The sequence below is a fragment of the Corvus kubaryi genome, unplaced genomic scaffold (genome assembly GCF_017639235.1).
Source record: "Corvus kubaryi isolate FWS band 111438036 unplaced genomic scaffold, C.kubaryi_AGA036_p1.0 137, whole genome shotgun sequence".
In the NCBI taxonomy this organism is placed as follows: Eukaryota; Metazoa; Chordata; class Aves; order Passeriformes; family Corvidae; genus Corvus; species Corvus kubaryi.
In genome coordinates this window covers 3485271-3501221 of record NW_024580671.1, presented here as the reverse complement: position 1 = coordinate 3501221, position 15951 = coordinate 3485271, and the positions used below count along the sequence as shown (strand labels likewise).

At 37.0% G+C, this 15951-nt stretch overlaps 1 protein-coding gene across 1 annotated transcript in view; it reads left to right on the top strand.

The window, feature by feature from the left end:
- The window catches only part of TMTC2 (transmembrane O-mannosyltransferase targeting cadherins 2), a 237224-nt gene that overhangs the window by 172628 nt on the left and 48645 nt on the right, over positions 1-15951 (top strand). Inside the window, exon 8 of the mRNA XM_042017640.1 lies at positions 5036-5157. Coding sequence (XP_041873574.1) covers positions 5036-5157 — 122 coding nt within the window. The remainder of the gene's footprint in view (positions 1-5035; positions 5158-15951) is intronic.

Here is a 15951-nt window from a genome sequence, read left to right as displayed (position 1 = left end):
CTACCAGGATATCGCCTTTGCTTGGTATGACTACATGCATCTGAAACAGAACAAACATGAAATCAACATGAGAGGTTAGTCTAGAACCATGTAACATATATTCATGTAAATGCTATCTAGTTTGGCTTTTTAACAATATGTGGTATGTATTGGAAAGTCTTGTGTCCTTTTTTAAAATTTATTTTTCTTACAAACACATTCCACTTAATTATCAAGTAATTATCAAGTAAAATATTAACCTTTAGGGGAAATGGCTGCTAGTAAGCTAATCTTTTATTAGAATTGTTATTTAATATAAATATTTAATATTTATTGTGATTGTTATTGGGTTTTAATTATTGTTAATTATATGTTAATTATTGTTAATGCTATGTTAATCAAATATTTCATTATAATTAATATCCTGGCATGATTTTAGTGGGGAGGTTTTGGCTAGTTTATTATTTTTGTGGGGTTTTGTTAAATTTTGTTTATTTTGAAGAATTATTTTTAAATTCCAGGGAGTCTGAGGAAATATGGGAAAACACTGTTGGTGAACGGTTTTTCAAGTAGTCTATCTCTGTGGCAAATAAAGTCCACTTGAGTACAGGAATTTTAATTATGGTGGGGTAAATCTACCTAAAAGGTATCCTGTTTCTCATTTCTTTGAAGGTATTAATAGAAATGTTAATGAACTTCGTAGGCACTTCTTTAAATGGTTGCATATCAGTGTTTTTCTTGCACTACATTAGTAAATGAGAATTACAGTTTAATAATATATGCTCTTTCTAGTAGAATAAGCCAAGAAATAGGTTCATAAAACTCAGACGATATTAACTGAACTAACCCCTGTAAAACTGGAAACAGTTTTGAATTACTGATTTTTCCCATTTTACTCCAGTTGTCTATTGAATTTATTACCACCACTCATTGTGCAGGCAGTGCTGCACGTCTGTGTGTTGATACAGATTAGGGACTGGAAAAAACTGCCCATTTATGTCTTAATGTTTTCACTGCCATGAATTTCTTTCTCTGTCATTGTTACCTCGGTTGAGCTTTACAGATCTGACAAGTTTTATTAATAAAGTGTCCATGTGTGATCTTTCAGATTTTTAGCATGAGAGCTGAAAGATTTTGCAAAAAAAGTAATTGTTAAAGTAATAAAGAAATCTGCTTACATGTTGGTTTGCATATTTTCTGCCAATGGACACTCCTGTTATCTTTCTAATGACTAAATCATTTGTGTTGCAAGTTTATATGAATGCATGATTGTAAATGACAAATATTATTTTTCTTATTTTTATCTCAGACACACAAATGCATCCTGCATTACAGAAATCAATCCATACATGTTTTCTCTGACATTTTGTTGGAAAATCATCTCAAGATGGCATAGCTATTATTAAATTGGATCAGTCTAATGCATAAATTCACTTGATTGAATTAATGGTTCAGTTACCAATTGCTTGATTTTATTCTGGTTTTTGAGTATGGCAGTGATAGGAGCTGTTGTCAATTTTCAACCTTTTCTTTTTCTCATTTAGAAGATGGAATTAATAACAGACCCCCTAACAGTGCTTCCTTCTGTAGTAATCAATGTTCTAATTACTCAAAATATAGGAATTCTTGATACAGGTTCCTCAGAAAAAAAATGTTCATTTATAGAGAATTACCTGCAAAGAGTCACAGAATCACAGAATCAGCTGAGTTGGAAGGCACCCACAAGGATCAAGTCCAACTCCTGGCTCTGCACAGCACTATCCCCAAAAGTCACACCATGTGCCTGAGAGTATTGTCCAAACTCTTCTTGAACTCTGTCAGGCTGGTGCTGTGACCACTTCCCTGGGGAGCCTGTTCAGTGCCCAACCACCCTCTGGGGGAAGAGCATTTTCCCAATATCCAACCTAAACCTCCCCTGATACAACTTCAGGCCATTCCCTCAGGTCCTGTCACTGAGCAATGAAGGCAAGACATCAGTGCCTGCCTGTCCTTTTCCCCTGACAATGAAGTTGCAGACTGCAGTGAGGTGTCCCCTCAGTCTCCTCCAGGCTGAACAGACCAAGTGACCTCAGCTGCTCCTCATATGGCTTCTCCTCAAGGCCTTCCACCATCCTCATTGTCCTGCTTTAGGCACTCTCTAATAATTGAACATCTTTCTTTGTTGTGGTGACCAAAAGTTCACACAATATTCAAGGTGAGGCCGCCGCAGTGCAGAGCAGAGCAGGACAGTCCCCTCCCTTGCCCGGCTGGCGATGCTGTGCCTGATCCCCCCCAGGACAGGATTGGCCCTCCTGGCTGCCAGGGCACTGCTGATTCATGTTCAACTTGCCATCGACCAGGACCCTTTACCAGGCACTGCTTTCCAGCTTCTCATTCCCCAGTCTGTCTGTACATCCAGGGTTGCCCCAGCCCAGGTGCAGAATCCGGCACTTTCCCTTGTTGAACTTCATATGGTTGGTGATTGCCCATCTCTCGAATTTGTTGAGGTCTCTCTGAAGGGCCTTTCTCCTTCAGGAAAGTCAATAGCTCCTCCCAGTTTTCATCTGTGAACTTCTGAAAGTTTCTTTCTTTACAGTTTGATATTTAGATTCACATATTGTAGCTTTGTTTCTAGGTGCCCTACTCAGAAATACCCTCAAAGTTTTAGGTGTTTAGTTTGTGAAGTAGTTGAGCTCTTAAAACCAGTTAAAAATTGAATTTGCAAGTACTCCAAAGTTTTTAATCTCTTCTTATATCAGAATACATAATGAAAAATAGATGAGAACCTTGGATCTATTTGAAATTTGGCAGTGCATTCAGCCTTTACTACCCGCAGATAATAGCTCCATCTCTTATGGCTGCTTACATTACTTCTTAAAGCTTCTTGTTGTTAATTGCTTGAAACTCTGCCAAGCTGTAACAGGTTGGGGTGGAATTTTTCACTTGAAGACAAGAGAAGGATAATATGGATCCCTCATTTCCTGTACACTAATGAAGCAGGGGCCTGTGGGAAAAATAGTATGCAATCAAATAATTAAACATTCTGCCATAAAGCATGCAGCAAGGGGGAGGAGTTGAGGGGAGCATATAGCTTGACTTGTGGCTTCTTCCATCCTTTCAACATTCAAGAGTGCTTTGTGCAGATAAGGTGTAATGTTATGTCACTGATTTGTGAGTGCTGACATAGTGAAAAAATCGCATGCAGTGTTGTGGTTACTGAATTTCATGTTCATGCTCTTTTGGGGTTTCTTACCTGTTGGATTTGGTTTTTAATTTAGCCTAGGCTTTTTTGAGGGAACTGTTCTTTTAGTTTGGGCTTAAACAGTAGCAGTTACTTGAGTGCTTCAATGTATGTAATTGGATATCCAAGATCAGTGCATGAGTACAGAATGCTATGTAGATCTTTGATTTAAAACAAATAGACTGTTTTCCAAACAGGGGTGCAAGCCTCTAAGTACAGCAGACCTGTTTGGAAAAAAGTCTGTTGATAACAATCGTGTTGGCTTCCCTTAGCCTTGACTCAGCATGACTTCTGACTCCACGTCATGCTCATTTTATCTGTGGGCTGAAGTTTGGTCATTTTGCATGCACCACACCCTAACGCCCAAAAATCAAAACTTATGTGCCATATTTTGCCTGGAATCCTTCTCCTGTGGTGACAAAGACAGAAAAAGAAAAATCTGACCTGGTCTTGTCCAATTTTCTTTCATAAAGAAAATCTTCCTTAGCCTCTGTAAATATTCAAGATAAAGAGATAAAGTAGCTCCCATGGTATGAGTTCCTTATTTTTCCTCTTTTAGAAACTTTCTCTTCAGGTTTTAGGGGTGTGGTAGTTGGCTTCAATCTTGAATAAAGAACTTTGGTCCCTCTGTGTCCCTGATGCCTTCACAGTTATTAATTTCCATGTAATGCAGAACTGGAGGCTGTGACTCACCTGGAGACAGCTTTAGCTGATCTTTACTTGGGTCAGCTGTAGTCTCTTGATCCTCCAGTAGTAGCATTTGATAAACTGTGACTTAATAATTTTTGGAAGATACTTAGTCATTTATTAGAAACGGATCAGCTGCAGCGATGATGAAATCTCGAATCTTCAATAGGAATTTTCAGACCATCATTGACTTAGGCGAGGGCACGTTTATATCCAGAGCCCTTGTGAAAGAGCTGTGTAAGTGCAGAGTATTCATCTGAAAGCTGTTATTCTTCAACATTACATACTTGTTTCATATTGCTTGTTTCCAACCTTTGAGAAATGTGTTTGCTTCTTGAAGAAAGAGACTCTTGCTGTGTATGCTAAACTCTTTCTCAGAAACTTCATGACAACAATTATCTGTATAACACTAATATATAATATATATAAAAACATAATATAGCAGGCTTTCTGACATCCCGTTCATCATCTATTGTTCTTCAACACTGCCTGCCTTAGCCTCTCATAATAAAGTATTTCACTTTGAAAAATGTCCAGTTTTGGTCATTTTGTACGTGACTTCTTAAGACTAGCAATTTTAAAATAATGGATGCTATGTTATAATTTGAACAAATTGTGGCAGATGACCTAATATAACTACATTCAGAGATTAGTTTTTTTATTGTCTTGTCCCTCCCTCTAATATACTTTCAGGACTTTTTTCTTAAACTTCCCTAATTTTTAGAACAAAATTTAGGTTCTTGAGTTATTACTATTAAATGCAAAATTTCCATGTTCTTGCTGCTATTCCATGCTTTGCAATGTAGAGTAATGGAAAAGAAGTAGCTTTTCTAAAGTAGATGAGGTAAAATTTCTGTTACTTGGAGACTTTTGACTAAAACCTAGCAACTGGAGCTCTCTCTGGCAATTCTGTTCCAAAGATAGTTTTCATCTCAACTATGCTATTTCAGCCCTAATAAGGCCTTAACTTAATCTCCTCACTCAGATGTCTCCAAGAATTTTTTGTGTGCGTATGATTGCAAGTGTTCAAATAACTTCACCTATTTCAAGATCTGTGCACATTTAAAACATAGAAAATGATGAGATAATAAATTATGAAAGCCTTGAGGAATTTTGGGCATTCTCACTAGCGTTTGTTTGACCCTGCAGGAGAAGCCTATATGAGAATGAGCCGGCTGCCCGAAGCAGAGCACTGGTATGTGGAGTCACTGCGATCCAAGAGCGACCACATCCCAGCCCATCTCACCTACGGAAAACTGCTGGCTCTGACGGTGAGTTTATCAGCACCTCCTGGGAAGTGGTCCCAGGCCCTTTGAGTAGATTAGGTAAATGGATGGGAAGGCTTTGGCCTGAAAATTGCTTACTGCCTTATTTGTCACATTATTTCAGTCATTCAGTTTAATTAAGGACTTTGACAGCATTGGGTTTTTTTTTTCTGAGACATTGCATCTATTCTTGAAGTAGTGCCAACTCTGTGCTGGAAGAAAACAGTTATAATGGCACATGAACTTTGTAATGCACAGTAAGGAGTTCTCTGTTTAATAAAGCCTTTATTATAAGTACTTTGGATGACAAGTAATGGAATTAATTCAGTAAGATATTCAGTGTTTGACTCAGGGCTGTTGAAGCAGCCTATGGCTGGGTGTCACCTGTACTTCGTGAAAAAAATCTCATGCATTAAATTTGCACTTCTTTAGGAGTATCTCTTTAAGCATGTGAAAGGAACTACTCAATTACTAAGAGCTAGTTCTAAAAAATCAGAAGAGTTGAGCTTCTTTATTTCTGTAAAATTTACTTAACTTTTGACTGTAAATGTGCTTGCAGCTCCAGCTAAACTAGCCTCATGATAGTTTTAGCAAAGTGCCAGTCCCTCCTTGATTTTAACACATTTTGAAGATGAAAATGGATTTATGTTTTATTAAAATAATTCTGTTTTAAAACAGCCTTTCATTTGTTTTCTGTTTCTCGTTCACATTTTTCTGACTAATATCCTCTTTCATTTTCATCCATTCTACATTTGCTTTCATTGTTCGTTGTAGTGGCTTCATAACTGCTTTCTGTGCTCTACTGATATGCCTCTGTATGGCTCTTCAGTCCTTATGCCTCAGTCTGAATATTCCTCAACTTAAAGTTCTTCAGCTTTTTAGCTAGTGATAAGCTTTTTCTATGGCCTTGATTTTGCTGTCCAGTCTTCAAGCAAAAAATGTCTTTTTGCACAGGGTAGATATCCAGTGGAAAACAACAGCTCATAATAAATTTCAGATCTATTATTGCTAAAAGTATCTGAATTTGGAAAAGGGGAAGGAATTACAACAAAAGTTTTCTGTGTGAGTAACAGGTGACAACATAGTTTGAAATACTTAAAAATTGGTGAGTGTTACTGTGTAATGTTAAATGCAGAGTTTGGTTAAAAGCTACCTGCAAGGGAAGGCTTTAGCTTGTGATGGAAGTCAGGATGGTAGTGTTATATCCCCACTGCCTGTCAGTTCCACATCCTGGAAAGGCTTTTTTTTTTTTGAACAGTTTCCAGTTACTGTTAAAATTGCTAGGATATTGACAAATATATGCGCCTACTGGTTACCTTCTTCTGGAATAGAACTGCAAGTAGGTTGTACAGGAGAATTTCCTTGTTTGCCTTGCTTTTCTAGCAGATATCTTTATATCTTGCACCTAAGAATAATAGGAGCAAGTCGGTGTTACTGGTTTCTTCTTAGCAGATCTTTGACACAAAAGTGCTAATTTATTGGAATTGCTGTGGAAAGTGTTGTGGTTTAGGAATGGTATTTCCCAATTTAGTGTTCCCGCTGTAACACTCCAAACCACATGCTGCTCTCTCGCTACTCCCTCTCCCTCCCGCTGCAGCAGGCTGGAGAGAATTGGGGGCACAAAAGGTAAAGATCATGGGCTGAAATAAGAACAATTACCTGCAAACAGTAATAAAATAAGAAAACAAATAGTAAGAGCAACAATATTAATAATGAAGTGTACGAGAGTGACGAACAGTTCACATGGGAATGCTCACAACACAGAAACCCCCAGCAATACCTGACTGTACCACCACGCTCCACAAGTGACCCCCCTTCCCCCTTTCCTGGATGGGGAGGTGGTATGGAATAACCTCTGGGTCCTGGCCATGCCCGCTTTTGGCCACTGCAAAAGTTAACCCTGTCCAGAGCCAGGACAGGAAGTAAAGAGTTTTCTTAATAAAATCCAAATTTTTTTTTTTTTTACAATTTATTTTTTTATTATGCACACACCCCCCCTACCCCAGTACTCCTCTGTACTCCTCTGGTTAATTTTTTCAACTGCTGAGTGTGTGACATATGAGGTCTGCTAGGGGAAGTCTTGCAGTGGTTCTGAGAAACAAGGTCTCACAGTTTTCTTCAAAACAGCAAAATCCCCAAGTCCCAGAAGTGTACAACATTGTGAGCCACTAATTTTTTTTTTTTTTTAATTTTTCCCTTCATTATGAAAGGGCAGGTATAGCATTAAACTTTAGTGTTATTATCCCAACTTTTAGAAGGAAGCAATGAAAAATGTTCATGAGCCCTTATGGTAAAATTGAACTGTTTACTTTTCTCTGGGGATATAAATGGAAGATATGTGTGGGGTGGATTCCACCTTGAGCATCTGAGCTGTGTTTGTGGAAGAATGTGTCTCATGCAAGAAGAGCTGTATACAGCTTTGAACACTGAATACTGCACTGTGATAGGCAATAAATCCTTATTTCCTTTCTCAACACACACTTACGTTCCTATACTTGGTCTGTGCCATAATTGTAGTCTGTTCTCATCACATTTGTTTTTTATTATCTCTTGACGCTTTTCTCTTTATTACTGTTGCTTCTCAAATTCATGGCAATATGTGCAGATAGGGTTGATGTCTGTTATAATGACAGCAGTATAAGCTGAAAGGATGGTGCTGATGTCCTGTTGACTTGTAGGATTTCATAAACATACAGCAAGAACGTTATGATGACAAAGTATTTAGAGATGGCACAATATTTTTCTGATGGTTACTCCATTAATGAAAAATAAAGTTCCTTTATCTTTGATCTATTGAAAATTGGCATTTATTCCAATTAGTTCTTTGAGCTGCAGGTCTGAAAAAATATTCAACAGGAAAATGGATGAAGAGATTTGGCAGTAAAATACGGGGGTTTTGTCTCCATGTTGGTCACTTAATCTGTTTTGCAGGCTACTGTCTGCTCAGTGATTCACAAAATTAATTTTGTCTAGTTTCTGGCATACTGAACTGTCCTAGTATTAGTTCCTGTCACAAAGATATGATTGCTGTAACTGACATGCTTCCTGGAAGTCTTCATAAACTTCCTTGGGATTTGAATTAGAGGTGCTCCCTTTGGCTTAGTTACTTCAGCCCAATTCCAACTTGAGTTACCACTGTGATTTATTATTCTGTTACACTTTGCTACCTGGGTTAATGATAATTTTCTCACAACCTGTAAATTTAGGAGAGAGAAAAGCCTACTTCAGTTAGTTTTTGGATGTTAGAGAAGAGATGTGTTAGAAGGCTTCTTTACCCTTTTCTGTTGGAACCAAACCTTTGAACTTTTTACAAACCTGTTTCTGATTATAGATAGGGGGACAAAACTGTTGATAACACTTCTCTATGTCTCTTTTCTAGGAGAGAAATGTGAGATGGCTGATGAAATGACGGATGCTAATATAGATAGAAAATTTTTCTGTCAGTGAAATTGGCGGTGTAAGGGAGGAGAGGAGGTAATTTCCTGACAAGTTCCTAAATTCCAGCCAAAAGCAATTCTAGTGTGAAACCCCCTAGCAGTAAAGTTAGACCTGTAAAGTTCACAAATTCAGCTATGTTTTACTTCCTTACTTTAATTCCAATGAAGTGGCTTAATTTTAATCCCAGTTTTTCTGCCTTCTCAAGTCTGTTGCCAGTATTAATGCTTACTGAATGCAGCATCACATAGAATCAGAGAATCATTTATGTTGGAAAAGATACAAGTGATGCCAGATGGACTTGGGCATGCTGCTCTATATGCAGGAAAAACCAGACCAGCTTAAGAGCTCCAGAAGAATAGCTAATGAATTTACAGTCTTGTTACCTAATATTGTAAGTCACAAGAATTTCCTAACTCCTATATTAGTTCATGTTATATGTTTATATCTAAGAATTACAGCTCACTAAGCTACAATTTTCTTGAAAATATGTTAAGACAGCATAATATAGTGGTTGAAAATCATGATTAGTAGTTCAGTTAGTAGAATAATTGGAAAATAGCCAGTTGTCTGGGGCTTAGGTTTGTGCTTTTTTTATTTTTTTGAAAGGACATGTAGCTGTTTAGAACTGTAGTGCTTTAGCATTATGTGCTTTTCATACCTTTAACTTGTTAAGCTGCTTAAATTACTTGAGGAATTTATTTGTCAATGTGACATCTTAGTTGACACAGCCAATCTTCTGGTAGCTTCATACTGCAGCATATGAGCCTCATCCTTGCTTACCTAATTTATTTCTATATCACAAAGAAAAGCATAATTTTTTAAAAGGCTTTAAAATTGCAAGGCTCCCAGCTTTAGGATAAAAATGAGTCTGTCAAAAATGATAGTGCCAGGTGATGCCTTGAGCATGTACTCTAATTCATTTTCCATTATATGAGCAGACCTTCTAGAAGAGAAGGCATTGGCTGTCATGCTAAAAAAATCATTTACAAGTAAGGCTTTTAATTTTTTTTTCCTCCTCTCACTTTAGTAGTCCTAAAGAGAAGACTAAGAAACCCTCCTTCCTGATGGCTGGTCTCTCTGCCATCACTCAGTGGTTGGTTCTTACAGTAGCATGCTAGTCTGAGAAGCTTTATTTCAATTATCAGTAAATGTTTTGAAGTTTTGTTTTATCTGTTTTGAGTGAACTTGAGCCCATAAGCCACCCTGCATAGTTTGCAGTAGTGGCTGTAATTGCTAATGTACTTAGGGACAGCCTCATATTGTAACATTTAGTGTGTTGCATCTAGGAATTACAGGCTTTGCTATATTTCTCTGGAAAAAATTGCACAGTGTTTTCTTGCATTTTACATGGCACCATGCAGTGCTGTTAATCTCCTATTTTTTACTGGCTTGGAAAATCACCCAAAGTGCTGTAAGGAAAATTTACTTTGCCTTGTAAAATTTCTGTGCTGGAGCTCCAAACTCTTAAATTCAGCAATAATCATCCCAAAAGATTCCCTATGATATAAAGTATTTTATTTTAGAATGTTGTCTTCAAAAGGGGACTGGGAAAAAGCAGTCATAGACATGATAGAAACAGGCAGTGTTTTGGATTAATGTAAAGTAACAGGATTGTGACATTCAAGTATCAATATTGAAGTTTAATACTTTCCTTAAGTTTTGAAATAATTGCTCCTCAGTGAGTGACCATATTTTTGCCTGCAGTTGTTTGTTGCTTATGTTTCTGACAAACAGAGGGCCAGAGAGGTATCCTGCCATTTTTGGTTAGTTCTGAAATTACTCATAGTGCTGCTATCAAATACCCTACTATATTCAGTAATTGGTGTAGTCCTTGACTGTCATCTCAAAATAAATAGAAATAAATGACAACATAGAAATAGATGGAAGATCGGAAGAACAGAAGAGAATGGGACAGCAGGGGAAGAGGAGAATGGTGTACAATGAATAGACTAATTCAATATTTACTATTTCTGTAATTACTTGCTGCTGGTGTTTCAGCACAGAAAGGAAATTTGCATTTCTGTTGGAAAAATCTGTCATATTGTCATCTTTCATGTCACTGGTTGATTGCTACTTTTTTCTTCTGTCTCTCTAGATTTACACAAATTGGAAGGAAGCAGGAATGAGGGAGAACAGTCATGATGTCAAAAGAATCCTGACTATGTTTAAGACACAGCAATTGAAATGCTCTATGTTAAATCTAGGCATGATTTTCTAGAGCAGTTTCTTCTTTTACTAATGCACTCCTTTAAAGCAAACAAAAATATTTTTAGTTATACTTAGGGGAATGATAAATGCCTACACATAGAGAAATCTTTAATTAGTGAAAAGGCATTTTCTGAACAGGTCAATTTAATTAGATCAGCAAAGCTGTTAGGTACTTTGTTTTGGGAAACTATATCCTTTGGCTGTTAGTACTGCTTCTAGGAAGATTTCTTTTTTTTTTTAATGAAAATAGTATATTTCAGTTAAAGTCACATCATGACAATATAAAAATGACATTGAATCCATGAGAATGCCCTGAGAAATCAAGTTAAGCCAAGCAATAGCCACTGCTGCTTTTCTGTCTTGTATTCAGTTTGTCTTTGGAGCCTGGTGCAGACACTATGAGCTTTCTTGCCACTTGAAATATCTTGAGGGTTAAAACTGATCCAAGCATAAAGTTTGTATTTAGTTCTGAGTTTGCAAAATGTGAGTTGTTTCCGTTTTTGTTTCCAGCTTACAAACAATTCACTTGTAGGGGTTGGAAGGAAGGGGTTTCCCTCTTCAATGTGGAAAATCAGGTTTATTGACTTCAGAAGGGTGAGCCCTATTTTTTTAAGGTTTGGTTACCTCGTGTATCTGCAGCTTTAGCACCTCCAATCTGAATGACAGGATTTCCGAACTACAGAAATTTCAATAGCTGACATCTATTGAGCTTGTATTTCTTCAGAGGCTGGCTGTGTGCCAGAAGTATTGCATCCATAGATATACTGTTCAGTCCCCTTAGGACATGTGCTTGGCTGCATGCCAGTTGTAATAGAATTAATTGTAAAACAGAGCTTTTTCATTTAAATATGACAAATCTGTCTAGTTCATAAATGACTCTGGAACAGGTATTTAAGCACATAACCCCTCACTAACCTCCTTTAGGGATCTCATCTTCGGTATTGTGTTTCTAACTTCCTGTAGACAGGAAAGGGGGAGCCCTAAACTTCTCACTTTACTCAACATAAATTTAAAGCTTGTTATAGAGAACATCACTGACACAGGATGAATTGCTTTCATGAAAGAATCACAGACTGCTTTGGGTTTGGAAGTGACCTTAAAGATCATCTAGTTCTAAGCCACCAAAAGAGAAATCTTTTTTGTTTTATTTCATGGCTGAATATAGCTGCCATAATTACTCTATGTGTAGTAATTTTGTCAATAATTGTGGAAAAATAGGCCAAATTTAGCTTAGAAGAAATTCATAGGATTCAGTGAAAACAGCATGTGAAAATACTGAATTTATATTCTACTGACTGACAAGTGAAATATGAGTAGATACTAATACACTTCTGTATCAGAAAATATAAAATGCGGTTTAAGACTGAACAGAAAAGAAAGGGACTTACCTGGAAATTTACTTCACATTTCACTACATACTTTTGATACAAAATGGTCAAAGCTTAATGACCAAAGTGAACATTTCAATAGGGATCTAGACAGTAAATAAATCACAAGGTATAGAATGTAATCTGTTCTTTAAAAGTTTACTTAAGACTTAACACAATATTTCTTGGTTCCAACAGTGATGTAATGAGGTAAATTCCTTCTAGACTTTAAGTTACCCCAAAAGAAAGACTAAAAAATAGATACCTCATAAAAAACCCCCACCAAACAAAAAACCCCCATCACAATAGAACAACCAAAAAAAAAACCTCCAAGAGGAAAAAAACCCTATGCCTAAGTTTTTTTTCTATATTGTTTTGAATGCTTCAGTAGAACAAGAATGGTTTTGGTGATAGGAGACACATAAACCAAGAAAATGGATGTCAAGTAGCTTTAACATATTATTGATTAATTTGATATATAATACTTGAAGACAATACCATGTTAATAGTCTTTCAATCATGTCCCAAGCCAGTAAAGTTGTGAGCTGTGCTTTAAATTTCCAAGTCTGTGTGCCAGTTTATATGCAGTGGTGTCACATTCAAAAATGCTTAATCTCCAGTAGATTCCCACCAAAGTCAACGGACACTGCTCCAGTCTCAGCTCTGTGGTTATCATGCCTGTAATTATCACTGTAGATGTAGACTCAAGAACACAGTTTATGTTACTGCTCTCCCAATTAACCTTGGCTCATAGTAGAATCACATTTCAGTAGAATCTCAGTGAAGCTAGTAGATGGATAGATGGATTTTTACTCAACAAAAATCTTCATGTGTTTGAAGGAGGACTAATGTGATACATTAAGATGGAAGTTAATCACTTAAGATGCAAATAGAGGATTAAACTAAAACAAGAGCTTGTGTTTTATTGCTTCTAACAAGGCTTTTTTTCAAAAAGCAACTGGGTTATGTACTGGGTTATGCAAGTAGTATGCAATGTACTGGACTGTGCATGTGAGGACCCTGGTCCAGTGAAGTGACTGGGAAGGAGAATGTCAGTCATGACCTCAGTGACAAAGTTATGTGGATGTGTCGCACTGGACAATAATGAGAAAGTTGCCTCACATTTATTATGAAGTAAAGTTTAGTATATGGTGAATTATTGCAAATTGGTAGATAAAGATTTATAGTCTAATTTCCTCCAGAGTAATCCAGTTCATGCTTCCATTTGCTGAGATGGCTTCTCTGCCATGTTCGGTTGTTTTTATTTTATTTTAATAAAGATGAGATGAGACGGCAGGATTTATCTCCTTAATGCACAGGAAGCATAGAAACTGAGATAAATTTCAGGCCTTTGATGTTAGTAATCCAAGTCCTGTATATTTCAGTTGGGCTAGCATTTCACATACAAATTATGGTACAAGATAATTCTATTGTGATTCATAGTGAAGAGGGAAGAGTGGTAGAAATAACAGCAAAATGAAGGAAAAAGAAGGCTCCCTTTAGCTAGTAAGTACTAGATATTAAAGTTGTTTTTGAACTACTAATATTTATCGCAGGGGTGGGGAGCTTGCCCATGTCAATGACATCATTGTAAGATACAACTCTATAGTTCCTGTTTCCTTAGTCCAGCTAAGTAAAAGCTTGTGAAGAATTTATTACTCATTTACTCAGTATCACACCATTTAAGTTGTGTTTGGCCTCACAACTTTTGTAAGGGAAAAGGAACTGGTTGTGAAACAGATATGCAGGTCTGTAATAACTTGAAGAAACATGGAAACTGAACATGAAGCACAGCTTCAGTTCAAACATTTTTACTATCAATGAATAGTCTGTGACTTTATTCTAGAGAGGAAGAAGAAAACATGTAACATAATGCTTGTTTTTCTATATTCAGTGTGCACATTTTAATCAAAATTCCATTAATAAATCTTTTCATAATTCAATTTGTTTTATTAAAAATGTGAATGTTTGCCAAAAAAAAAATAACAGATGTGGAGAGTGACAGTCAGCTGCATTTGTGGCATAAATTAAGTTCTTTATGCAATCACATTATTACCAGTTAAAGTTGGTAAACCTGTATTGAAGAATGAAGTCTGTGTCCTACTGGTGAAACCCTCATAAGTTTTGAAGAATGATGAATATTTATGTCATATAAAGTGGCTTCAAATTGCAGAGACCACCTAATTTGTTGAACCACCTTACTGGTTGCCACTGTGTCATCATAGTTTCCACAGGAGGGTTATTCAGAGCTGCTCAGCTGTATTAGTCTTTTCCAGTTTTACTACCATTGCAGGGTCCCTGGGCTTCCAGCAGCCTGAAGTACAACAGCTGCCTCAACATGAATTTGGCACAGTTTACCAGAAAAGCGAGGAAAAAAAATAGGGGTGGATATCAAAATGCTGGTTTTGTCCTCAGCTTTTTAATATTTTAAGGATAAATACAGTCTCCTGCTAATGTATCAACTGCCCTTAGCTGGCTCTTTTTCATTTGTTCTGGTGATCATAACAGTCATTTGTAGGAAAGCCCAAGAAGCTGACCGTATTATCAAGCACAGATACATTGTTCTGGTCTCTAGGGAAGAAGCAACCAACAAAACAAAAAACCTCTTGCAGTCAACTGCAAAGAACAGGTCTTAAAAATCAAGCTCCTAAAATAATATTTAAACAACTGTTTGTCTTCCAAAACTGCAAGCACACAGCCATTCTGATTTGAAGTCTGCATGATTTGTGGTGAGTGAGGTATTTCTGAAAGCCAGGACAACTTGTGTGTTAGGATATAAGAGCCCTGTGTTACTTACCTGCACTTTTTAAACTTTTTTTTCCCCTTTTAAATTCGTTGGTTTTGCTGGAAGATCGTAATGAGGAGCAATTCATCTTTATTTGGGCATCAGACAGGGGAGAGGAAGATTGATGTTTTCTTTATTAGTGGAAAACTCCAGAAAGTTTGTCCTCATTATATTCTTTAGGTCCTGATCCAGTAAGGCAAATATCACCCAGACTTCCAGATCAATTATTGAAGTGTCTTCATCATGTTCTTTTCCTCAGCAAGGAGATTGACATTGATTGTTTTGTGATTCTGTCTCATTAGTCTCTGCACTGAGAAGCCATAAATATGCCAGTGTGTCTGTGCAGAGGATCTCCATTAGGGCTTGGGCTGAGACCACCCACTCATTTGTCCTGAGCAGACCGGTAGCTGTAATATAGCACCTTTTCATTAGCTACTGACCTGGACTGAATGTAAACTGGTGACCAACAGGGGAAAGGTATTTTGTATCCCATTATTAATCCTCAGAGCTGTCAAGTATTTTCATTAAAATTTGTCAATAACTTCTTTATCCTTCAAGTAAGTCTGCTATCATGCAGTTGTAAACTTAGAGTTTTTTGCTTTGTAAAAGTGCCAGAGCATGTCGTTGTGCATATATGACTGCAAACCCTGCTGCTAGAAATTGGGAGGTTTCCAGTGGCTCTCAATGCCTACATTTCTATGGGTCAATACACATAACAGTGAGCATGCACACCAAATGCCTTCCTGCCCCAAATCAGTGTTTTTCAGCTGTTTAAACAATTATTTGGATTTTCTTTAAAAGTTGTAATTTTATTCCCGTACACCATCTGTTTTATTTAACACAGAACGTGCAGTGGGAAAGGGACAATGACAGGATTACTGTCAAGTTAACTACACAGCATGTGCATTTTGTTGGGTAGTTAAGGTGTACATTGGATAGTTGAAAAAACAGTTGATAAATACTAAGTTTTAATTGTGAAATAGTCTGATTCTGTCAAGTGGT